The following is a 27,475-nucleotide window of genomic DNA, read 5'->3' on the forward strand; positions in this document are numbered from 1 at the left end:
ACCAAAGTAGAAAACCGATGGCGTTTCCCTTTCAAGTTAAATACATGCGTGTTAAAACACAATAACCAAACAATGGTATTTTAACATATCCATACTGTTATATTAAGGAAAAATGTATAATATATCTGTATTATATTCTGTTGGATATCAACTTGTCTAAATCACGCGTAGGATTCATAAAATGATTCACATAGAAATAAGCCAGTAATTAGTAGCTTGTGAAGCAATTTACAGCGCGTGGGTGTGCAATACCAAGTACCTAGCTACAGGACTCAACGCCCACAGCTTTCTATGAAATTCTCATATTATAAGCGAATCTCAAAGAATTATAACATTTAAAAAGGTTAGCTTTATTTAACAGTTTCAAGAATACAACTATTTTAAAGGTTTTATAGTTAGTCTTAGAAATATAGATCGTTTTCAACCCACGCTTTCGCCTACACGACGAGTCCAGTAAAGCATATCAAAAATGTATGAAACTTGAAATGTACTTCGAATGAATTATTTCCGCCTACTTGTTTATAAGGCATGTGGTAATAAAATGCCATTTTTACAAGATTAATACCAATTAGGGGCAAGTACTGTTGTCTACGTGTTTGCTGTTCATGTCTCGTTCATTACGTAACTCCCACCTACCGATGCGGATTGATTTTTGTTACCATCTCGCTCTCGAAGGGCGCATGCGCGAAACTTAACGCACACACCCTTATCAAACGACTACACATCGAACGTTTGTAAGTAACAGAATTTGAACCTTATTCGACTGGTGCAGGGTTGAATTTGTAATGGTAAAAGGGACAGTTGGTATTTTTAGACAATACGTGTCTATTATAGGGAGTATAGACGCGCCCTCTCTCATACAAATCGGGAAACCTCGTCGCGGAAGGTTTTCCACTTTCTGTCTATATTTTCTGAAAAATATCCACATTTTACATCACAGTTTCGGCGTCTTTTTACACTAGTTCGTACGTCAAATCACTGTGTGTGTTCATGGGATTAGAATTTACGTTTCATAAGGGATTTTTCGTCGGGGAAAGGTGTAACTAAAAATAGATCACTGCCCGATATACTTGTAGGGAAATCTAGTGAGAGCTTTCCATTCATAAATTACGTTCATTTGGTGTCGGGCAGTGAAGTGATACAGTTGTTGGGGCCGATATAACTGGTGAATGACTGTATCAGTTGGTGATAACGTTCGAGTGCTGACGTAGATCGATAAGCACCTATTCGATTCGTCTTTGAAGAAAGAGCAGCGGACAGCAGAAAAAATGTAAGTTTTTGGCTTTATTCTCACATATACTATACGAAATTCAACTGTATGTTATTTGATACTCAAATCCAGGCGAATAAAGTCGCTTTTATGAAAAATTTCATCTACAAAGTGAAGTATGCAAGTGGTCACCGCTTCACAATGGATTTTCGCTTAGAAATCTTTAATAATCATATAACAATGAACTGCCAAATCCAAGCTTAAAAACAAAGCTATTTAAACAAAAGTAAAGAATATAATCGTTTCAGCGAATCGTAAAGCAACGAATGGTTTTGATCCTTTTCGTTCCGGCATTTCATTATGGCTGCCAGCGACATTGGCTTACCCTAGTCACGCACCCATTGATGCTTCTGTATAAACGATTTTCTTTACAATATTAACTTAAGGAACTTAACTCATTGACGTGTAATTAATTATAGTTGACATGTATCAGATTTATCGAAAACAAAAGAAAAGTATAGTTGGTTCAACATATGTACATCTAGGTATAGATATCATATTGGGTTCTTGTATTAAATTCATCTTTGTTTATTCAGAGCTGTAATAAAACCTGGATTATTTCACTATTGATCCTCGGGTCATCTTTTTGCGACTATTTTTACGTACCATATGCAATATTTAAGTTATCTCGGACAAGGAAGATTCCCGTATTCGTCCACTTGACATGGGAGGCCTATGTCAATTGCACGCCCAAGAAACATAATAAGAATAATAAAAATAAAACAAAACAAATTATTATCTTATGATCCATAATTCTACCGATATCACACCTACCATTTACTATGCTCTGGTATCCTGCCGTTTATCTTCTAAGTACACATGAATGAAAATCGGAATGCCATAATTTAATAAAAGAAAACAATTTCACTGAAGAGTATGGGATCTAACTGTTGCATTTCCACATTCAACAACCAGTTACCATCAAACATACAGAATAACAATAAAAATAACATGGAAAAGTCTTGGCGTCTTGCCCAGCTTTGGACAGGTTCAACCTCGAATCACAGTAACAAAAGAAAAGAGACTAGTTGGTTGACATTTTGACTGTATTTGGTAAATAGCATTTCGTCTGATGTTATATTCTATTGAAACTTGAAGGTGTGGAGTATGGAGCAGGATTCGCTTTACAGTATTATCCAGTTGGACCTTTATAAAACCTAGAATGAAACCAAGCTCAATTCGAAGCTTTTTCAAACGACTTCCAGTAAGGAAATCATTCCTTATGTCGCGGGGCGTTTCAAAAACATCAAGTCACATGCACAAAGACACCCAGATTCCGGACAAAGACTGGTGGATCACACAAACTCTTGGTCATCGAACCTGCGACAAATCGCGTTCAGTGCGTTTGGGTGGGTTCTCGGCTATCCGTGCAGTCAATGCATTATGTTTAAATAACTACTTGGATAAGAGACGTGCTGGATAGAAAATAGTGACAGAAAAGGAGAGAGCTGTACAATGTAGAAAGCGATTCTTCTATTCTGGTTTGTATGATGATGATGAGCAAAGCTCGATTTATATTATAACTTTGAGCTTCTTGCTATTACAACGCGGTAATAATCCTTTTTTTGAAACCACCCTTGTACACTTCAGTCGTTAAACATCACCCTTTTAGTGTGTTTGGAGATAACTTTTTCATTTGATTTGTCAGACAGTCAGTTGCTACCGAGTAATGACGACCCTTTCATTTAAGGGTTCGCTGTAGTTAGGGTTGCATATTTAAGTGTGTATGTCTGTGTGACGTATTTAGGGTCGTATAATGCATCCCAATTGAGAAACGAGTTCGCGACTCTTGCCAATTCAAATTGGACCAAATAGAATGGGTTTTAAGGTTTAAAGTAGTGTATCTCTAATAATGTAATAATACTGAGAATGATTATAAGAAATGTTTAAAAAAATGAAGACTAATTGAAGTGTTAATTCACAGTCCATGACTTCGAGACTTCTTTAGAGGAATGATAAAATTCTCTTCTTTGAAAATTATTGTATCAACATTGCTCTAACTAGGGAATCATTAAAAAACGGGGCTACATTTGGCATACAATGTAAGTATAATATTAGTAAAAGGTATACAATTATTACGAGCTACAGCATTTCCTGATTACTGGTACATTAAAGAAACTTTTACTTCCCCAACCAAAGATTTTCTTGAATTAATAAAACTTCTCGACTTCTCTAAGCGATTGTCAAATAAACTAATATTCTCTGTCGACTCTACATCCACCCGTTCAAGAAATTCAATTTCATTCAATCTCTCGAATCTAAAGCAACACCCTTTGAGTAGCGCTAGGATAAAGGGACATTACCACACTGTCTTTGCTGAATTCAATTGTTTGTGTATAAATCATATCTGACTGACAAATAGTCGCTAATAAACTAACCATAATATATGTAACACAAAAATAATAAAGACATCAAAACAAATGCCTGTCAAAAGTCTCGAATAACAAACAAATGGAAAAAAACTAGCAAAACTGCTGACGTCATATGAACTAACCCTAAAACGCTACGAACAAACAACGTCATCGGAAAGTCGGCAACCCGCCCTCATTGGCCAACCATGCACTATACATTAAAGTTTCAAAGCACGAACGCAGCGAGTATCGAACATGCGGGCTTCGAACCGACAGATGTTATCTAAGTACTTAGCTTTCACTGTAGATCGGGTTGCGAAAATACATCGGTATTGGAGGGTTAACTTTTGTTATTCGAACATTGTTTAGTTGAAAATTGATGTTTTAATTTATTCGCTTTTAATTTGGCATAACTATAATAATATCAGCCTAGTTAGTATATATCTATATGTGGCACACATAATAACTGGCCTATTCACATACAAAGGCCCTGAAACAACTAATAAGTAGAGACTTACAAGATTTAAACCTGATTTAAAATGAAATCGTTATTAATATCTACTCAAATTAAAACATGAACTTGTTAGTATTCTTCCAATCAAAAAATGTGATATCATTTAAATAAATAAATGCGGACAACATCACATACATTGTTCTGAACCCAAAGTAAGTTGCTGAAGCACTTGTGTTATGGAATTCAGATACAACGAAGGTACCACAAACACCCGCAAACACCCAGACCCGAGACAATGTAGAAATGTTAATTTTTACATTGACACGACCGGGGATCGAACCCGGGACCTCAGAGCTAGCGACACCTTGAAACCGGTGCGTACGCCACTCGACCACGGAGGTCGTCAAAATTTACCAGCTAATCTCTGGTAACAAATCAACAATACTAACTACTAGATGAGAATGGCAAAGGACCGTAGAAATTAGCACGAGAAAAGAGAGGACTATGCCCAGCAGTGGGAGGACAAAGGCTTTGGATGATGATGATGATGATTTTGATAGTAACTATCGTGAGAATGATTCATTATTAACGATGTTCGACTCGCGATCCCGCCGCGTCTGCTCATGATTAAGGACTCCGGTTGGGTCCGAAACTAGTCGGGCTACCCCGATAAATACGCGTGAATAAACCGTTACATCATTTAATGATGATGATGATGATGATGATAAACTTCTCAGATGCCACAGCAGTAGTGAAAACATTTAGCTTATAAATGTTTAGCTGTACCTACTCCGGTGTTCTATTTACCTAAACTGTCACCTCAAGTTGACCTTTGACCCTAAATACCCTTTGATTCAAAGGTCAAAAGCCATCCTACCACCTGACCTATTCCTTATGCAACAAAAATATAACACAACTAAAGCAGAGTTTGTGAAACTATAAGTATTGAAGTTAAACAACATTGACATTTAATATTAAACTTTAATGTTTAGATCATAAGGTCATAAGTTGCAATTCTTTGACCTATAACGATGAAGCTTGCTAAGTGATATTTAACTTCTGATTTAATCTGTTTTAAAAGTTATAATTGAACTAGGTTATGTTAGATTTTTAACTCCGGAACAATATGTAACTCTGCTCATTTTGTGTCAGTAAACAAAAAATAAACTAGAGGCGAAATAAGTTCAACATTATTCAAAATAAGAAAATATAAAAAAATGGGGCATGTTAGTACATGTTTAATTCTACAACACTGTTATGATATGAAACACTCTAAACGGTAATGAGTTAATTTCTAAACTTTTCTCAATGATCACGCTGTATTTGAAGATACATATTACAACTGACCGGCAAACCTCCGTACACCTTATTTGATGATACCAAAAGACGGCAACAATATGAAAATAACATATGGCATGGTGCCATGTGACAATGGTGACATCAATAATGTCAACGTTTTAGCGCCACGCTGTATAGACCCGTTTATCTCACAAAATAATAAAATCTTAATGATAATATTTAAGTAACATATACATTAGGTAGAACAAATAACTGTCTAGCCACACACCATTAAAATTCGATTGATATTGTGATTGGTTGTTATCCGTACTATGTATGCCATTCTGACACACCGACATCCATTAGTTTTCCATTTAATATGATGCCTACATTGTATAATTGTAGATGTACTAATAAATTATGACAGAAATATCTTGAGTGAGTTTAATTTTGCGAATTTTAAATAAAATATTATTTATGCAAATAGCAGAAAGTTTAAATTAAATAGAAGTTGTTATCTGTATCATTTTTAATTGATTCTCAAGGTTTTAACCATTACTTTAGGTGATAACAAAAGTGCGCATATGCGCTTATCTGAAAAATTGTTGCAGGCGTTTGCAAAGGATATGTGATGATTAATAAAACAGATTGAAACTTCTTTATCTGATCAGTGTAAGACAAAACTCAGAATCGAATAAAATCAATATGCCTAATTTATAAAAATATTTCAGTAATAAATAGTTAATTCAAACAAAAACAACAACACCTCAACAATACTTTTTAACATAAAACAATACCTTTGCCCCAATTACAAGCTCGCCCATGAATTAATAATTAAAAACAAACATAATTGTGAACGCAAACACCCTGTTTAAAAACTTTCCCTCGAAACTTTTGTAGACTGTTACAAAGGTTGAAGTTCTATCGAAATTATCTCAAAACCTGTTCAGATAACGTTACATAGAAAGTTTCCTGAAACTAGGAAGTTGTAACAATAGTATTGTTCTGATGTCCAACTTGCGGCACTCAAAGGGACTAATGGACTGAATAGTCCATCACTACTGGACAGACTTAACAAATGGTTAACTGACCTACTAACATTAGATTCAAGTTTTAAGACTACAGTTTTTGTAAAATCGTCGTCCGATTTACAGTTAGGGCTGAAAACATTCACCAGAACGCTCCACTTCTCATCGGACCATCGCTGAGACTAATTATAAGGAACTAAGGCATATGGGTCAGTGTTATAGTGCCTGTGTCCGAACTCGGATATCAACCCTGATATCAGGACTCATAAAAAACTATGCAATTGCTCTATTTTTTTCCACCGTTCAGAAGATATTAAAGCACTTAAACCATTTTCCCAGATAACTGACATTTAAACAAGCATAAGCGTTGAAAGAATCGATTAAATTACGGCTATGACTAGCCAAAAACAAATGTCTCAATTAAATATTTAAGGGAATTAAATATTTAATCAACAGCACCGCTTTCAGAAATTTGGTCACCAATCCGAACGAAAATTAGGATCCTTTACACATTATTAACCCGTAAGTCCAAATAAGAATGGCTACTAAAAATGTATTCTCAGTCTTCCAACCTCGTAAAACGCAGATCACATCTGTATGCAAATAACTTAGCGGCCCATATTACAATTTCTCCAACGGTTTTTACAGTTCTGTAAACGTTTTCCCGATAACAGCTTTGCATGGGTAATGCAAAGCTTGGCTTAGAGCCAAACCACTTCCCATATTTTAAGTACGCGCTTGAACCCTGTCATAGCTATAAAACATTTTACCCGACAATTTCTAATAATGTAACATCTAACAGTAGGTTATATTCTTCATGCCTTTAAACTTTTGCAATAATAAAAATCTTCTTGAACTTGTTTGGTCAATCTGGGCGTGTTTTCTTCAATAAGAAGGTATTGGTGTGTGCGTGTTGGTATATGGATCTTGTAAGTCAAAATATGAACCTTTTTCCGTTCTTGTCCGTGTATATTAGTATTATTTAGCGTGCTAATCAATGCCTAGGAGTAGGACTTTATGACTGGTATTATTACTTGAAGTGTATTAACTTGTTAACACGGCTTGACACTTGAGATTAGACTTTATCTATATCTATATTTAGGATTATAATCCTAGCACAGGTTAAGACTTACTTAAAAGGAGTTCTATGTAATATTTACTATTTTGTCAAAAAAAAATCCGTACCTTTGATATAGGTACCCATTTCATTAATAAATATTTAATCAATGTCAAGAACAAGAAGCTTAAAGCCTCCAAGGTCACGAGCTAATTCATAAATTTCGCCATTAAACAACAAACACTTTGAGAACATAATTAAAAGCATTGTTGACGACAGCTCCTTTGATAAAGTATATTTGAATACAATCTGCTTATGAGACAATGTTGTTTAATTACTCTCATTAATTATAAATTTGTAAAGTTTATATTAGCTTGGAACGATAGCATGGAGGTTGATATAAAGTGCACAGTTTTACATATCAGGTATTATCTTTGGTTGTTTGATTTGATCAGAGGATCTTTGATTCAATAGTAGACATGGATTGGCAACATTGATTAGACGGGCAACAAAATAAACAATAATGCAAGTCTGTCTGATGAAAGCTGATGGATCAAAATCAAAATCAAAAGTTTTTATTTCAAGTAGGCCGTTTTCCAGGCACTTTTGAAACGTTAAGATGATGGCTCTAGTTCCAAAGTGTCACTCTTATGGAGAAGAAACTCCAAGAAGGGTAAAGGAGATTCTACTTATCAGTAGTAACAGAAGAAGAGTTGAGTAAAAGTAAAAGTACTACTTTTTGGAGAACCGGTAAACGACTTGACTGAAAACAAAACACGAAAAGGTGCGTACCGGACTCCTACTACTCCTTCTACTCCTACTAGGACCAACCGAAAACACAGCAGACTACCACGAGAAAAAAGTGCTATTTAAAATCCAATAACCCACATACAGTAAACCGATTAACGCCTTTCCCCTCCAGAGTAATTATGAATTAATTGTTCGCTCTTATTAAATTAAAGCCTTATCTTCAACAATGTCCCTCTGGATAAAAAGAAGGTTATAAAAGCGACAACTTCCTGATTTAATACCATCGTTACTTCTTTGACAATGAAATGAAAGAGGTTTCATTGAAAAAGAGGACTTTAGCAAAGTATAAAAGAAAATATTGAATCAATGGACCTGAAACCTTTGTGACTTAAAGACCTGCTTGTGAAAATTTGTATAAATTACTTTTTAGTCACAATTCAACATTTAATTGTTATAAAACAAAACCCCTCAAATGTGAGTCGGACTAGTGATAAGACGACTTCGTAATAGGCTAAATCTCATCAATTTTTTTGTCACCCATCATCAAATATATGCCTTCAGCTTCTTTTTCTTTTTCGAATCTTGCATTTCCGGTGGCAGAAGTACATCATCGGTATAGCTACCATGTTTCATGAGCTACAGCTTAGTAACGGACGGACACTTTTCACTTTTCTAGATACGGAATATAAAAGAATTACTTTTAAAGTGTTTTTTAGACTCAAGTAATACTTTTTTGACATTTGAGAAGTCTTCTAAATTCTGAACATTATTTAATAAATGTATTTTTTAATTATCATGTCCAATAAGCTGCATCTTCTCTCTTCTGCAACTGAAGACTCGTCTTCTTCTGTTCTTCTTCTCTCTTAGAACACGTCAACTGTGCCATTCTCAATTGTTTTGATAAGCCATTTAGCACATAAGCTCCTCCTTGTCAATAAAAATTTTAACAGATTAGTAGAATAATCATTTTATAATCCAACATTAGAAACGTAAAAAAACAGTATTAACATCAAAAAGACTTAAGTAATACAAGCATAAATAAGAGGAAATGAATCCAGTTTGCCAGCAAATCTCATTTGCTGAATTAAATTACGTTTCACAAGACTTGCTGGGACGCACAGCCGTTTTTAAATCGCTTTTATGGTATTTATTAATGCACTGTATAAAGGTTATCTGGATTTTTTGTTTTAGCTTTTTTTGTTTTTGATTTAAATGCGATTTAAGCTGAATATATTTTTATAATAAGGACCCGGTTGGGTCCGAAACTAGTCGGGCTACCCCGATAAATACGCGTGAGTAAACCGTTACATCATTTAATAAGCTGAATATACTTTTATTACTTTATCTATAAAGTGCTTTTTTCTAAGTCTTTTCTTATTTAAATTGTAAATGTGCAATAACTAATTATTTTTGCCTATTGAACTATACTCTTTTGAAATTACGTTAAGTGACATTTTAACAACAACAAAAATTAAATTTTATTAATTTGTTTTTCGTGATGTTTTGGGCAATGCTTCGGAATCACTTTAATGAAATATTTTCATATTATTTGAAAACAATTTTACTTTGGGATGTATGCTATACAGTACTCCGCCTTTTTTAATTCCATTCACTCTGAAATAAAGCTTCAGTTTTTACAGGTTTTCATTGATCGGTTACGAAGGACGGTTCTATTTCGACGTTCAGAAAAGGTAAAAAAGGTTCAGTGACTGGAAAATCAACTATAAAATCGAGGCTCTGCAAAGATCGTAAAATATAAAACGCACATATATGTATATATAAACACAGCCGTTACCAAGGCATAGGACAGTATCACTGATATCCTTTTTCAAGAGTCTGTTATACCGCTTTTTAAACATCGATTTTAAAACCTTTTTTTTTAGAAAGGTGTAGACAAACTGTGTGTATGTAATTTAAGTTCGCGAACTAATCGTTTGCGACGTGTGATTGCGCCTAAAATATCAGGCGTACAGTTTTGGTTAAAAAAAAAACCACCATAAGTGTTTACCTTGCGTTCGTTGATTTGTCTGTCTTTATAGATAAATCTATAAGAACTTAAGATTCTAGATAATTGTCAGTTTTACAGAATTTGACCTTACCTCGGAAAATATCGTAACCTCTAGGAGAGCAGTTGCAAAACCTCAGCTGATTTCATGTGGGATGTGTAATACTATTTCGTTTGAAACAGTTTAAATATTATACGAAACACACGATAAATTAATTCTTCTAAACACCCACGCCGATTGTAAAAATTAAAATTATATTTCATTGAATATGTTTTGAAATGAAGCAACGTTTATGTAGGTAGATGTAATATTGCTATGAAAAGGTAAATATTGTAACAAGTTTAATTAAGACAGGTAAAGCTTGCTTGAAGGCTCTTTAAATAGGAAAATGAAGACACCGTCAAGTCAAATTACATGAAAAGTAAATACCAATATGGCTTTACATTTTAGAAAAGAAACATAGTTATTATAGTTTATGTTAAAAGTTCTCGTGTTTTAAAGATTAATTATTTTTATTTAAAATGACCATGATTTTTATGTATAATTCTTTCTTACCCTTTACAATTATTATTTGGCCCATAAAGTTTATTTCAGAATGAATATATAAATGCCAGTAAAATATAGGATGATAATAATTTTATCTATGCCATCCACCGGGTTTCATTACCTCCCAAAAATGTTGATGAAAAGCCCAAAGAATTTTCCTTTTAACACTGGAAACTATATCGCATAAATTGAATTTCCTTTCGGACAGGAAGCCAAAAGCCCGATAATGGAAAAGAAAAAAACTGGAAACAATATTAATTCGAGTTTTTTCGCAGTACAAAGCGGATACCTATTATTTTTATTTTCAAATTGGTACATTTTTATATTCCTTTTAAAGGTGGAGATTATTTTAAAATGTTTTGTATAAAACTGGCTGGAAATAGATTTTTGTACCATTTATAAAAACGGCACAAATATCATGATTGATGAATCGGTGAAGATTCATCAATCATGCATGCATGCACAGCAACCTCAGGAATACACAAACAATGATAATTTAAACTGTCTAATCAATGAATTTATGCAATACAGATACAGATACAGATACCGGAATCTTAGTCAAAGGAACACCGTGATACCAAAAAGTACAGTATAACTTCAAAAAAAGTATTCAGCTTTGTTGGTCTGGATATAAATTTTCCATCAAAGAAAAAAAGACCTTCCAAACTCAATTCCGAAAAGCCATCGGCTTGTCTTCATTATATCTTCCAAATAACTAAACATAATGTACTTTGCAAAGAATAAATGCTTTCTCACGAGCGCTGTATCAGCAAAAATTCGTAAAATATATTAATAAAGTAGGGTTGGCACTTCAGTATCGTGTCGCCCTTAGGCTCCGGATTTCGACCGCAATTTGCCGAATTTCATTGATGCTTTTGAGAATATAATTCCGGAGTGAGGCCTATCAAAAGACAATATTATAACGTATTTTAATGAAAGGTAGCTTTAATGGCATTTAACTCAATATTTTTGCCTTATGTTTTTTATGTGTATAAATAGCCAATGAAAACATGTTTACGCTGACTTTAATAATAATAATAATAATAATAATAACGACTCAGAAAACAAGAATAGATAAATGTTGACACGAAGAAGAGCAGCACGCCTTCCATCCCCGGGTTCGTCGCCGAGCTCCGCCTCGCAGCTGCCGCCGGGCCGAGGTCCAGCGCCGGCAGTTGCAGTCGCGTCGAGCTCCAGCGACGAGTACTACTCCCCGCCGACGTCGCCAACACCTGTACGTCGGCCGGGGAGGCGCCGGCCGCCGAGCAGCTTGGCGCCCTCAGGCCAACCGGCCTCGAACAGGGCTCCCGCTCCCGGTGGTGTAGTGCAGCGCATGAAGTGGACTCGACCCATGAACGAGAATGTCATGCGCGCCTACTATGGGGCGACAGGGGGAGGAACTAACCTCACTGCGTACCGTGCCAGAATGCTCTCTCTGTTTCGGGCCCTTGAACCGGACGTCGACGTATCGGCACAACGTTTGTCGGATCAAGTGCGAGTTATCCAACGTAATCACAGGTTGGATGACGCGACGCTTGATCGATTGCGCTCTGAAGTGCAGACTAGCCCTGTCGTCGTTACCCCGTCAATAGCGGAAGCGCCAGCTGCAAGCGCGCTGCCTGCCAACCCTGTTGACGGGGGAGATGATGACGGTGCTATAACTGTAAGTACCCAGTGCAGTGATCATATAAGGAGTACATTGGAACAGGCGGTTCTGGAGTATCGGTCAACACCCCGGGACCAGAGACCGCGACTACCTCGCTTGCCCATGCACAACCGAAACAAGGCGCTAATGGGTGTCCTGGATTCGCTGCTATCCAGTTATTTTGGGAACAGCGAAGACCTCGGTGACACGCACTCGCTTCTGTACTGTGCGGCTGTTGCGGCGTGTCGTGTAGCTGGTGTTACCTTTCGAGATAACACAGCTGCACGGCCTAAGCAAGCGGCACCAGCCTGGCAGTGCAGGATTGAGAAGCGTGTTGCTGAGGCCAGGACACTCATAGCCAAACTTGTTGCGTTTCGGGGCGGAAACACTCGCCCTAGGGTCATGCGTTTTGTAAAGCGGGCGTTTGCTGGGACTAATATTAGCCCCAGCGAATACACCGCCCGAGTTACAGAACGCATTGACTTTTTTAAGCAAAAGGTGTGTGCCTGGGCAAGCCGTATTCGACGGTACAAGACTCGGGTGGACCGATTTCACCAGAACCGTATGTTCCAAAGAGACCAAAGATGGGTGTACAGATCTTGGGAGCAACCTGCGTCGGAGGAGGGTGCCGGACGCCTGCCGGATGATGTCGCTACAAATTTGTTTTGGCGCAGCATCTGGTCGGCGCCTGTAACCCACTCTGAGGGGGATTGGATACGTGATGTTGAGCAATCGTGTGAACGAATAGAAGAAATGGGGGCTATTGATATTAGTCCCCAAGACGTAGCCAATGCAGTCCGTCCGTTGGCCAATTGGAAAGCCCCGGGCCCGGATGGACTGCATAACTTCTGGTTGAAATGGCTACCAAGTTCACATGGTTGCTTAGCATCCCAATTCCAATCTGCCGTAGACTCGGGCGTGCTCCCACAGTTCTTCACTACTGGTTCCACCCATCTGCTCCACAAAACAGGTAGTACCACGGACCCCAAAAATTATAGACCCATTACATGTTTACCCACCATCTACAAACTGCTTACATCCATTCTGAGAGAAAAGATTAATGACCATATTGAACGGTTTTCTATCATGTCTGCCTCTCAGAATGGATGTAGGAATGGGTCACGTGGTACTAAGGAGCTACTCCTTATTGATATGACTATTTGCCAACAAGTTCGCCGCTCCAAAAAGGGTGTGTCGACATGTTGGATAGATTATAAGAAGGCCTATGATTCGGTGCCACATGCATGGCTCATGAGGGTGCTAGAGTTGTATAAAATCAATACAACTCTACGCACTTTTTTGAAGTCATGTATGGGGCAATGGACTACGGTGCTTCACTATCCAGGATGTCGGGATATCCAAAAGAGCGGTCAACTTATTAGGATTGAGCGGGGAATATTTCAAGGTGACAGTTTGAGTCCCCTGTGGTTCTGTTTAGCCTTGAATCCTCTTAGCACTCTGCTTGAGAATTCAAGGCTGGGCTATTCGTTGCGGAGAGGAAGCCAGGTAATCTCCCACTTGTTGTACATGGATGACCTGAAATTGTTTGCTTCCAACAAGTTGCAACTGATGAAGTTACTGAAGATTACTGAAAGCTTCAGTAATTCCATCAGAATGGAATTTGGTGTTGACAAATGTGCAGTCATGCATGTAAAACGAGGTGGGATTGTAGAATCCCAGGGCATACAGCTCTCGGATTCTATAAACCTTAGGTCCCTCTCCTCAACGGAAACCTACAAATACTTGGGTATGTCAGAGGCGTTAGGCATTAATGTCGCTGACATGAAACAATCGTTACAGACACGTTTCTTTGGCCGCCTGAATAAGGTACTAAAAAGTTCCTTATCGGGCGGTAACAAGGTGCGTGCCTTTAATGGTTGGGTCATGCCAGTGATAATGTACTCCTTTGGCATACTCAAGTGGACACAGACCGAACTGGACGCCTTGGATAGAAGAGTCCGCACACTGCTCACCGCAAATCGAATGCACCACCCGCGATCATCGGTAATGAGGTTATATATCCCGCGAAAGTGTGGGGGTCGTGGCTTCCTAAATGCCAAGACCCTCCATAATCGCGAGGTATGTAACCTCAGGGAGTATTTCCTCCGAGTGGACGTGGGGATGCACCGAGATGTGGTGGCAGTGGATAAGGGCTTCACTCCGCTCTCTCTAGGTAAAGAGAACTGGCACAAACCTATCGTACTAAGCGTCAAAGACCGCAAAGATGTATGGCAAAGCAAGGAGCTACACGGACGCTATTATCGGACCCTTCACGGGGCCGATGTAGATTTCTTAGCGTCCGTGGCCTGGCTACGCTTCGGAGATCTCTTTGGAGAAACCGAAGGGTTTGTATGTGCAATTATGGATGAAGTTATCATGACGAATAACTACCGAAAATATATAATTAAGGATGGTACAGTTGACATCTGTCGGGCATGTCACTGTCCCGGTGAATCCTTGAGACATATAGTTTCGGGATGTTCTCGTCTTGCTAACGGTGAATACTTGCACAGACATAACCAAGTGGCCAGGATTATCCATCAGCAGCTTGCTCTGAAATACAAACTTGTGGAATCTGAGGTGCCGTACTATAAGTATGTGCCCGACCCAGTTCTCGAAAGTGGTCATATCACACTGTACTGGGATCGATCTATCATCACTGACAGGACTATTGTTGCCAATAAGCCTGATATAGTGGTGATCGATCGATCAGAGCGTCGGACAATGATTGTTGATATCACTATCCCCCATGACGAGAACCTCGTAAAAGCAGAAAAAGAAAAACAATTGAAATATTTGGATTTAGCTCACGAGGTTGTCGACTTGTGGGAGGTGGACTCGGCAATCATTGTCCCGATAGTCGTAAGTGCCAATGGCTTAATAGCCAAGAGCCTCGATCAACATCTTCGGAGGCTCTCGTTGGGCGTCTGGGTCAAGGGTTTGATTCAGAAAGCGGTACTTCTGGACACGGCGCGCATCGTGAGGAGGTTCCTCTCTCTGGAGCCCTGACCACCGGCAGCTTGGGCCCTGTACCCGTTGCCGGTTGGACACTATTTTTTATATTTTTAAATGTATGTTGTTTTTTATATATATTTAAAAATGTAATTTATATGTATTTTAATGAAATAAAGGAAATAATAATAATAATATCCTGGGACAACTCACACACGGTTATCTGATCCCAAGCTAAGCAGAGCTTGTGTTATGGTAACCAGACAACTGATAAACTTACTTATATATTTCTAAATACATACATATTATAGATAAATTACTTTAAAAAAAAACGCAAAAAGGAACACAATGATTTGATCTTGGGTAGTTCTAGTTTTCATTTAGAAAAATCTGAAAGTTTTCATTCTTCTTTCGAAGTAGAAATAAAAAATGTTCTCCGCTTATCATTTTTGATACACACATTTTGACGATTTAAGCAATACCTACCTTTTAGTCAGCAAGGTTTGAAAAACATGTCAAATAGGGGTCGTAGACAAATACCAACGCAAAGTCAAACTAATTAAAGTCGAATTCACGATGTTAGTCAGCCCTAAGTCTAAATTGGTAGTACATTGCCTCTTATTGACAAGTCCTTCTTCGCTTTCGGAGGGGAACAACCTTTCAGTGGCACCCGCCGGCAATCTCCGCGCAATCTATCATTTTTATGAACTCAATTAATTAGCAATGTAGACCACTTAGTCTGATGATTTTTCAAGTCAATAGTCGGCTTACTGTATATACAAGATGATCATTTAAAAAACAAACTGATTACAAGTACTTTATTTGATGAAAGTTCCGTTTCCGTGTGTCTTGAGGTCTGGAGTTTTTGCTCTGTACACAAGGTATTCCTTCCTTCCTTGTCGTTACACTTTTGCCAGAGTGGACGTGGTCGTCACGTCAGGGGTGGTGGCAAGCTTTACAATCCGCCGCCATTCCTCCCGCACTGCAGTTCACAAGGTATTACGTAGCTTAAATTAGGTATAGCAATGAATACAACGCATTTTCTAATATCAACGTTATTAAATCGTATCAATTTATTAATGAGATCTGTACACAGTTCATATTGCCGAATGCTACAGTGCATAGAAGTCGAAATCACGTGTTATTGAAAAGAAAATCATTTCCATACATTTGATGTTTTCTATACACCGTCTATTGTATTATGATTTCCATTCTATTTCCAATGTTTGTGTCCTGAGGTACAATCTCTTTTGTTTTGTATTAAAAGAAAGAATTTAATAATAACTATCGTGAGACTGATTCATTATTAAATGATGTAACGGTTTACTCACGCGTATTTATCGGGGTAGCCTGACTAGTTTCGGACCCAACCGGAGTCCTTAATCATGAGCAGACGCGGCGGGATCGCGAGTCGAACTCTGCGAATTTAAGAAAGAATTTTAAGTATTGATCCCAATATCCGTTCTAATGACGTGGTTTTCTAAGAACCTTTCATTAGTTTCCTTTGACCAGTGATGAAGAAAATTGCCTAAATGATTAAACTTTGCGTCCTTTTTATCGATTCGTAGCCCTATAACTAATAAAACTTCTTAATTAGGGAAGGTTAACTTAGCAGCGTTCATAGTAAACACACTTGAAGTAATGTTCTTCTCATGTCCATAATATAAACAAAAGAACTGCTTAGAGAGGAAGCATGATAACGTGGTACATACGCAAAACTGGGTACAGTTGTGAAAACAGGACAGCACTACAACATAAAGTAGATATATATAGTAGTTTCTCACTTTCACAACTGTAAAAGCTACTTCAAAGAAGTGATGGCATGCTCCCTGGTTTTAACGTTTAAAAAGGCTATACTAACACATCCTAAATCAAATTATCTACCCCACTGTTTAGACCATGTACAGCACTTCAAGCCAAGTGGCAGTTCTATAATGTATGGACTTGACTTTGAACTGTCATCTTCATACATTCGAGCGGTTTTCACTTACGAAATTTAATTTAGCTTCAAGGGTATTAGAAATTAGGAAAAAAAGAGTGTCAAGTAGTATCGCCTAGGTAACAGAGGTTAAATAAAGATAACCTCATTTAAATTAATGTCTTCTAATATTTCTTTCCAAGATCCATTTATTACTTATATGTTGTCTCCGTATCTTCGCCCGAGGGGAAACGGGTACTACGAATTTCCATTCACGGCGATCTTGACATTACTTATTGTTCGGAATTTGTTCATTGAGATTTGAGATCCCGTTTTCCGTTGCCCCATTTTCGGGGACAGAATATTAGAATGTTTTTGTAGCTCGGCATAAGTTATCATACAAAAGGCTTCATATTTATACTCATTTCACGACTTTTGGGAAAGGAATCTGTTTATAAGGGTAGTAACTATCTTCTGTCTAGAGCAACAAATATTCGTGCCACTCATTAATAAAGACCTTTTATGCATAAATATTTTATCTTAACTTTGGTAATTTTTATTTTACCTGGTTTTGTCAACATCTTAGCAATCGTGGATAAATATAGTATATAGATAAATATATAAGTTATAAGCATAGAAGTAAGTTAGATATTTGACGTCATCAAATTATGAAAAACACCACCCAAAACACTAGAAGTACACAAAATATTTGATGACGTTACTACCTTCTGCAAATTCCTCATTCTATACATGACAGAACTATACAAAGAAGGGGTTGACGTCATCACACTTCACTTACTAAATGAATATCGTACTAAATATATAATGACGTCACCGAGGACCATTACTTCTCATAGTTTTATATTGCCGTACTTCAAGGAAAATGGATCAATCCACAACTAAGGGCATCGTCTCTTTTCCTCTTTCTTCTCTTAGATTTGAACAGGTTTTTACTTTAAGATGTTTCCTCACAAACCACAAATAACGTGATTTTATATTACAGGGCGTCGGAGGGCGGCCTGGCGCCTGGAGGCGATGGAGACATGCCGGTGGGCGGACCGAAGACTCCGCAGCAGATTGCGGCGCAGCGTCGCCTGCAGCAGACGCAGGCGCAAGTCGATGAGGTGAGAATGAAACCTGTAACATGAGATGTTAAAGTAAGAATTGAAGACCAGCGGTTATAACGGGCAAAGTTTTTAATCTAGTGTTTTAAAACTTCTAAGTGACGTTCTATAATGTTCACTCTTCTTTGGGTTCGATATTAAAAGGATAAATAAAACCTAAAAACCGTCGACGTAAAAGTTTACCACCCCCACCCCCCCCCCCACCCCCGAGTTTTAAACGGCTCTACCAATTTTTATCAAACCTTTAAAATTTAAATCGCTCAATACTTTCGGGAGCTATTATGACACAGATAGACAGACACATCAAACTTATTGAATAACACCCCTCTTTTTTCGTCCGGCGCTAAAAAGCATTGCATTTTGCTCGGTATCGATCTTGAATTAGCGGTGGGCGTCGCGACGAGCAACCGTTTTATAAAACCGTTTTATTATCTGCAACGATGAAACCGTTTTCTCAACTTAAGCAAAACAGTTTTCGTTGCACAGACAAGTCTTGTTGTCCAGTCGACGGCGCACTTGTCGCGTCATCATCGTCTCATTTGTTGTTCTTTGCGGCCAACAAAATATAGTCGTGAATGTCGGACTGCAATAATTCAACTGTCTCACAGCTTGGCGATTTTTTGATTGATATTAGTTGTATGTCTATGTTTTGAATAAGTAAAAAATAAATTAAAAATTTGAACTACGAAACTAGTCTTAGTCACGACGACGTCTTTCGTAATTCCGAGTTCATTCGTTCACAAAACTGATCAAAATATATTACAGGTAATAATAATTTCGTCATTAGTGAATTAATAAAAAAACGAAACTGTTTTATGAAACTGAACTCGTCAACAGTAGCAAGAAACTGCAACCGTAACTTTTTGACAAGTTTCGTCCCGTCGTTCATTTCGTCTCGACTCTTAACCAGTTGCAACGACAACCGTTTCTTGCAACCGTTTTCGACGACGGAAAAACGGCTACGTTTCGTCCGTCTAAATTTCGACAACGACCCACTACTATCCTGAATATGTGCTCGGTGACTAAGTATAGCTATTAGAATAACACAGAAAATAGAAAGAGAACAAATATTTAAAGACAGCCGAAAATAATTGTTACTGGTAAAGCTATTCAAACGTACATTACATATCAACATATTTCAAAGCAATAAACGTATACAAATGGGTGTGACTCAGGGTCATTTGGGGGTGACATTAATTGAACTCAAGCGTGGGCGGATTATTATTTACCGTCGGCCATCACGTCCATGACCGAGCTGTATGGCTTGGATGATTCTGAACGCGTGTATTGTAATGTTATACGTATTAGCTGTTAATTGAGATTTAAGGATTGGATTTAAAACAATGCTTCTAATTCTAGTTCTATTCTACGATGGATTTTCGGTTATAGGGAATTGAGTTGAGTTTCGGTTGTAAGGAGCGACTGCCTATTTGACCACCTCAATGTAGTTACCCTTTATCTCCTCTATCTTTAGCCTATATCCTCCGTTTATCACAGAGACGGTCACCAATCAACGGACCGACCGTGTTAAGCGTAGCTTAACCTGTGATCGATCAACTTGTGCAGCTTAGCCACGAGCTCCTCTAGGTGTAAAATCTATAAATTTACCATTTTACTTGCGCTTCTCATTTGTCAAAGATTCAATGAATAATTTGCTCTCCACAATCGATACTTATAAATATAAAGAGTAACAATTGAGGACCCGGCAACGGGAAGTAGAAAGATTAACCGTTCTCTAATAGCCTTTAGAAGCTATTCGATGAATAATTTCAAAATATCCTAAAACTTCCTTTGTAGACTTGGTAACAGTTATTTCTAACTCCTATCTTTAAAAATAGAGCAATTTTATCCCCGTCCCCAAATAACACAAGATAATATAAATCCGCACTTATCTCGAGATTAAAGTTTCTATAGTCCTTACACAACTACTAGAACCATTTGTAACGTCCAGTCCGTGACGTCATTGTGTCTGCGCGTGGATGACGTCATCAGTCGAGAAATGGCTCATGATATTGGGGTGGCGGATGATATATTATAGTCAACTATTTTTATTAAGTTCATTGTAATGAAATTGTGTAAATATGTATATTTACATTCTTATACCATAATTTCACGTTTCAATAATAGTGTCCTGACCGATTTTCGGTCACCGAGACATCAGCCAGCTGCGCAAGACATATGTGGGCCACACAATCCTTTTACTGCCGCAGCTCAAACGGCAATCTGACACGACCAAAGAGATATCAAACGTAGGCTCCTCATTTTTAAATTTCCTCTGAAACACGACAGCCATGGTACTTATTTTTAAAACGCCCACAACATTCGAAACATCAGTGCATTCCTTGGGGTGGAATCCAAGACTTTTGACTTGGCAGCTCTATGGTCTTACGACTAAGCTTCCTCATCGAAAACTTGATACACTATTAATATACTAAACAAAAATACATTTGCAGGTGGTGGATATTATGAAGACAAATGTGGAGAAAGTGTTGGAGCGAGATCAGAAACTCTCAGAACTTGATGATCGAGCAGGTAAAGACCGTAAAATAGGAGGCTTTTAGGATATTCATTTTTTATAGCTGGCGTAATATGGCAATGAATTACGATGTATAGCTTCATGAGAAAGTACTGGGTTTCCTTAAAGCCCGCAGTTTCTCCTGAGATTAGCTTGAGGTATTTGGAAGATCGATGAAATATTTCGGTTTTGCATTGGTTTTATAAGCAACATAGTAATGATGGATTTTATTTATTATAGGTCAACCTACAAATTACTTGGCTATTTTATAAACCCCATTAGATGTATTAAATTAAGAAATATCGTTAATGTTGCTTTTGTGGCTTTGTCTACAAATCTGCAGTGGATTTTAATTTTAAAGTGACTTCTCATTTGACTATATGCTGCATGGAATTCTACGCGGAGATATAAATCTTGACCTACAAGTATAAAATGAGGTATTTCTACTTACAGATGCTCTGCAGCAAGGTGCATCACAGTTCGAACAGCAGGCCGGGAAACTGAAAAGCAAATTCTGGCTGCAAAATCTAAAGGTAACGAATAAACTTGCTATTGAATAACGAAAAGGAAAAACAAACTAACGAGAAAACTCTTCTAAACTGGCCACCAAGAATTAATTCCATGGCTTTTGGTCTGGGTTTGGTTCGACTTAGGAAATGTTGACAGTTCCAGCGAGCTTAAAGTGAATTTTTCATATAGAAGTGTTTCATTCCATTCAATAAAAAAAAACTCGTCGTCCAAATTTGGGTTTAGTAAGAAGTAAGTACTTAGTAATAAGACAGTAACTATTTAATACAGTCACTCGTTTTTCTCCTCAACATGGTTCTACGTCGTAGGTTGGTACTTAATTGTGTCAGTCTTCCTAACTTATGTGACTCACAATTATTGTTACTTACTAGTTTAATTTTGATCAGATCCTAAATTAGCTAATGGCTAATGTTTTTTTCTATTGCCTTTTTTCCTGAGCTATATGCCCGCATCCGCTCTTGACCTCAGCTAAAATACCGTATGTTGCGATTGGATACAAACTACCTAAGTACAACTGCAACAATGTTACAGATAATATTTTAAAACGTGACGTGACTCTTCAAACCTATTCCCATTAGATGAACTGACTAATATTGTTTGGCAATTTCATTCTATTTTTCTCGCCGCCTTTTATCAGCCTTGCGTTAAGATTTACTGTTAGGTTGTCAAGTCTATGAATGAATGAATTCACCTCAAGTCACGATGACTTGGGGTGAATCCATTAAGTTTATCACTCCGGAAAAACACTCTTTTCAAGAAGTCTAAATAATATCGTCTGTTAACATTCCAGATGATGATAATCGCAGCTGTCATTGGAATCATCATCTTGGCTCTAATCATCGGTAAGTAAAAATAACATGCTTAATTTATCAACATGCTAGTAACATCTCTATTTTGTTACACATTATTATTTTTAGACTAATCATGCCATAATTTTTTCCACATTTTCAGCCAACTTTGTGTGAACAAGTTTCGGTAACCGAAGTTTAATTTAGAAGTTACTTGTTATAATGTTAAAATACTTAGTAATATACAGTATGTTGTTAATTTATGATTACGTTGGTATTAAGCCTCTTTTGGTAAGTGGGCAAGACGTATCGTTTGTCGTTGTTAATGATGAGTGTTGGCTTTGTCTGTTCTCTTGTGACCTCGTTCTGTCTCTATCGAAGATTTCATGCGTTTCGACATCTTCTAGCTCATTGTTAGTTTGCTTTCACATCAGAAGATCATTACCACGGGTAGCTTTGTAATTTGATTGGGTTGATGACTATTTTTTTTTATTATAAATTTTATACAAAAACATTGGACATTTTATAATGCCTTGTTTATTGATTACAAGAGTGACAGCGACATTATGACATCGCGACCTAATGATCTGTGGAGGCTATATTTGAAATCACTGCTGTTTGCCTTACAAATTGAGTCATCAACCCTATAGTACCGTGGCAAGGAAAATCTTTCCCATCATCTGTTATCTGGTGTGAAAAGTAACTTATCAATGAATTTCAGCTTTATTTTGCAAATGTGTTTACTCTTGTGTCTGGGATTGCTCTTTAATATATCTAAAAACGTTATGCAAAGAAGTTTGTGAAGAATTAGTTACTAGACCTTATAAATTGCTTGATATAAAGTTTCTACTTTTATCCAAGAATGCCTGCTTGTCCCAGATTTAACCCCCTTTATTTATGCTTATAATAAAATATTATGTGTTAACTGATTAAAATAATGTTCTAACAATCTGTCGACTTATTGGTATTGGTGGGGATGCAAAATAAATTGGACAAAAGCTTAAAACATATGTAACAATTGCTCAATGGTGCTTCTAACGCTTTGAACAATTTGATATTTATGTGGTATTGCCAGCCACAATATTGTTAGCTTGTACATAAATAATCGATATTATTTGGGGGCGTTAGTCTGGTTCGATGCAAAAAATACTAAAGAATCTTATGAACACAACCTTTAGAGATTTTTATGGTTTGATTAATTCTGGTCTATTTACAATACTATTATGGAAATTTAAATTGTTTTGCATGACAAAGGGAAACAAAATATTTGATCACAGATATATTTGTTCTCATGTGCCGGCCTTTTAATAAAATCACTTGTTAATGCACAATTATTTTATGAACTATCGTACATATTGTGAGTTCGTCTTGTACGCAAATTTTTCGAAACTTTGGGATGTGATTGCTAAACTTGTTTTATATTTTCTAGGTCTGTAAACCATTTATTTGGAGGATTGAGGCCGAGGTATGGATTAATTACAGGTACAGGTTTATTTCTTAGCTTTTGTTTTAGGAATCAGCTTGTATTATTTGACTAGTGAACCAAACAATACTGCTGTTTAGTTTGTGAACCAAGGGTTATTATAATTGTGTGCGCATTTCCTAATTTGGAGAACCTCGTTTTTATCAAAATTAGCATTATTGAGGGCTGACTCGGGGTTGCTCGTGGCCAAAACGCTATCGAAAGAGTATTTGTTTTGAAGCGAATTTATGTTTTTGGACAATGATGAAAAATAAATGTTTACGTTACGAACACTGCATTAAGTGTTAGTGCTAGAAGGTCACTTTTATACAATTTCTTTGGACACCTACCTAATGTAACATTTGTATCACTTTTCAGTGTTATGTTTTCGTTTTCAGGTGACAACATCCCAGCTGCCCTAACACCAGCAAAGAACTTTGAAACAACTTTTGTTTTTGCTAGAAATTAGTGTTGTTATTAAATGTCCTGTGGATAATATCACCAAATATATCCGATGTTTTGCCTACTATATATCAACTATTTATCCTATCAAAACTTTTTGTAAATTTCGAAATCACGCGTCCTATGACATGATTTCCTTTTTATCACACAATGCTCGGTGAAATACAAATATAGTATTTTTAGATGATCTTTCTTTGTTAAAATTTTACCACAGAAATTAATATTTGCTATTAGATAAGACTTATCAAAAATACAGTAATTTCTCAAATATTTTTTACTTTTTCGAAAATAGGCTGTTTATAGTAATTGCAATGGTATTATTTCCATTTGGACCAAGTTTCTTGAGCATTTTTTTTCGGGTTATTTGTTTTGTATCTACTTTTTTCAAACGTTTAAATTGTTGACCTTTGATAATATGTACTACCTATACAAATATGTTTATCTGCTTGTAAAATCCTAAGCCTCTTTATAGGTGTTATAACGAATAGATATTTACAATGTATTAACGATCGGTCCGTTTATGAAATGGACATCGGTTCGGGCTGATTTCTGTCATGTATTCAAAGTTCCAAGTTTCACAATGTACTAACAATTTTGATAGCATAGCGTGTATTGGGCCCATCTTAGCACTACGGCGGTTTAGTAAATTATTTACTTTGTATGTTTTAATCGCTTTTATAGCTGTTATCTATAACCGTGATCTCTATTTGAAACGAAAATTTGTACTTATTCAAATTGTTGTTTGTTTAAGTATAATTAATTAGAGTATGTTAAGGACTTGTGCTATCTTGCGTTTTTACATAAATTATAATCGTAACTGGCCAATATTTTTAAAAATATATAATCTATCCTGTGTATGTACTACAAAAAAATATTACATTAAATATCTTTTTACTGTGTGTGTATTAATGTATGTAAAAACAGCTTTGTAGTTAGAAATTGTAAAAATTCACACTAGGTAATTAGATGTTTCAAATAAATAGCCACTCATTAGTTATATTAATCATGTATTCGTGGTTCGTTTACATTTGGTCGTTGCGTACCGTTGACATTGTCGTATATCATTTCTCTCACTGTAAACTGCAATGCACCATCGTTCGCGGTGACGTTTACCTATAATTATAATGTTTGCACGGACTGTCCCTCTAGCCAAGTGACACTTTGATCATGTATGGCAATGACATTTCGTTTTGACTAGTCACGTGACTTCAACCTATCATCTTCATACATTCGAGCGTTATCTATCAACGTTAACGATTGCCATTTGTCGAAATGTCATTGCTTGAGGGGGTGCCGTTAACGACCGAATGTGCGCGCCTTTACTTTTACGATATAGAAATAGTATTGAGAAGATTGGCCAGTACATAATATAGGTGGAAATATGTGGAAAATCATTAGCATTATATTAAGATCGGTTCATATCATGTATGGCGACCGGTTTTTAATAAAACTACGTAAGTTGCACATCGTTATTGTTGACAGTCTCAGTAGGGAGAGAACCTAGATATGTAAGTTTGACGTCATCATTTTGAAACACAATATCTTGAACGATAAAATTGGGGGGAAAATATTTTTTTAATTTGTAGTTTTAAAGAGTTTCTTATTTGGTTCTATACAGACCTATTAGTACTAATTTTGATAAATATGAATAACAAGAAGATTATATAACATGTATTTTTATCAATACCCGATGTTTGTCGAGACATTGAGACGTTGGTAGGTACTTCAGGACGCAAATATCATCACAGAGAGAAGTTTGTCTAAACGCAAATATTTGTTTTGCGAGTGTTTCTACGTAATTACCTACAAACACCCCAAGCACATCAAACTCCGAACTTTCAGCAAACAACACCGTAATCTGGTCTGTTTGAGTTACATAACATATCTGAATTTACAAACTTTATAGAAATATCTAGTAATTAAATATTTGATAAAACTTTACAACAATACCTAACTTTTGTTTTACACTAGTTTATAGCCCAAGTTAGGGGAGATTTTTTCGGTATGGCAATACTATATTGTGTTTCAAAAAAGATGGCCCCAGAAACATTCACTGTAAGGTAAAATGCGAACACACCAGAATGTATGTTATGGGATTAGATAACAAATTGGCTGTTGCTTATAACGTTGTTTGATTATAACACGTAATTATGACACTAGTCGCATTACGCTATACATTTTAAACAACATTAATAAGTAGGACAGCCATAGCTATAAGCATTATGGTCATAAAGTATAATTAAATTAAATAAAAATGTTGTAACTGAAGACGACTTTTATTTCATTAATCAAATCTACTTACCTACTGTATCTCTACTCTCAATTCTAATTGCATAACATCCCACAAAAAGCTATAAACCTCAAAGAAAGTCGACATGAGTGGATTAAATTCTCTCCGTTAATAAATTATTGTTACTCAATATAACCAGAGCCCCAAATATGCCATTTGTAATCGCAACACAATTATTTGAAATTCAGTGCGGGTTGGAAAACTCACCGTCAATACAATTAATCGGAAACCTTCTTCACGCTCTAGCTGCTATCGATGTACCAGCTGTATTAGAACCTAATGATTTGGTACGCGACGATAGCAAGATACCGGACGATATGTCTTTATTTCCTTGGAAGGTGAGTGGGCCTTTAGTGTGGAACTCTACTTGTGTGGGTACTCTTACACCATCTCATCTTCCCAGTTCGTCGAGCTGTTCTTGGGCTGCTGCCGCGGCTGCTAAGAATTAATATAGTAATTTAGTCGATAGTTCTTTAAGCGCTGTGTGGTCGAATCTTTCGGACCGTGGGAGCAGAGCGCCAAAACATTTTTGAAGATGAACTAACCGTCTTGTTGACACTACCCGTGACGCAAAGGCTAGCTCTAACCTCGCACAGGGGTAAGCAATAAGCATTGTTACTTATCGTATACTACTTATTAAGTATCCTGGGTCCCACTCTATTCCTCATATACGTGAATCAGTTGTGCTCCCCAACTTTCAGGAATTGTGACGTCTTCTCATATGCAGATGATACAGCCTTGATCGTGTATGGTTCAGACTGGGATGAAGTAAAACGATACGCCGAGGAAAGTCTGATTTCGGTCTCTAACTGGCTCTCTAGTAATCTTCTCACTCTTAATCTTGATAAGACTAAATTTGTGCCGTTTTCTATAAATTCCAAAGGCCAACCTCATAAAGAGTACTCTCTACAATCACACACCTGTGACCCTAGGAGTGACTGTCAATGCCCCTGCATAAGTAGAGCTAGTCATATTAAGTACCTCGGAGTAGTAATAGATGAGAACCTGAACTGGAGCAAACACATCACGTCACTTACTATTAAAATACGCA

The 27,475-nt window shown here is 36.9% G+C and overlaps 1 protein-coding gene across 6 annotated transcripts; it reads left to right on the forward strand.

Annotated features, from left to right (window-relative positions):
• The first annotated feature begins 360 nt into the window (after positions 1–360).
• On the forward strand, positions 361–26,402 carry LOC113499344 (vesicle-associated membrane protein 2). 6 transcript variants are annotated; one of them, XR_003401093.1, is made up of 8 exons: positions 361–1,270; positions 18,259–18,379; positions 20,833–20,911; positions 21,348–21,427; positions 22,213–22,264; positions 22,374–22,397; positions 23,640–23,692; positions 24,071–26,402. XR_003401093.1 is itself a non-coding variant. In XM_026879788.1 (8 exons), coding segments are annotated over exons 1-6 (348 nt in total). In that variant the 5' UTR covers positions 361–1,268; the 3' UTR covers positions 22,388–22,397; positions 23,640–23,675; positions 24,071–26,402. The 6 variants fall into 6 exon arrangements, 3 of the variants coding, with proteins under 3 accessions (XP_026735589.1, XP_026735590.1, XP_026735591.1); XM_026879788.1 differs by having other exon boundaries at positions 23,640–23,675; XR_003401092.1 differs by having other exon boundaries at positions 362–1,270; positions 22,374–22,501.
• The last annotated feature ends 1,073 nt before the right edge of the window (positions 26,403–27,475 follow it).

This window comes from Trichoplusia ni, chromosome 12 (assembly GCF_003590095.1).
Source record: "Trichoplusia ni isolate ovarian cell line Hi5 chromosome 12, tn1, whole genome shotgun sequence".
Classification (NCBI taxonomy): domain Eukaryota; kingdom Metazoa; phylum Arthropoda; class Insecta; order Lepidoptera; family Noctuidae; genus Trichoplusia; species Trichoplusia ni.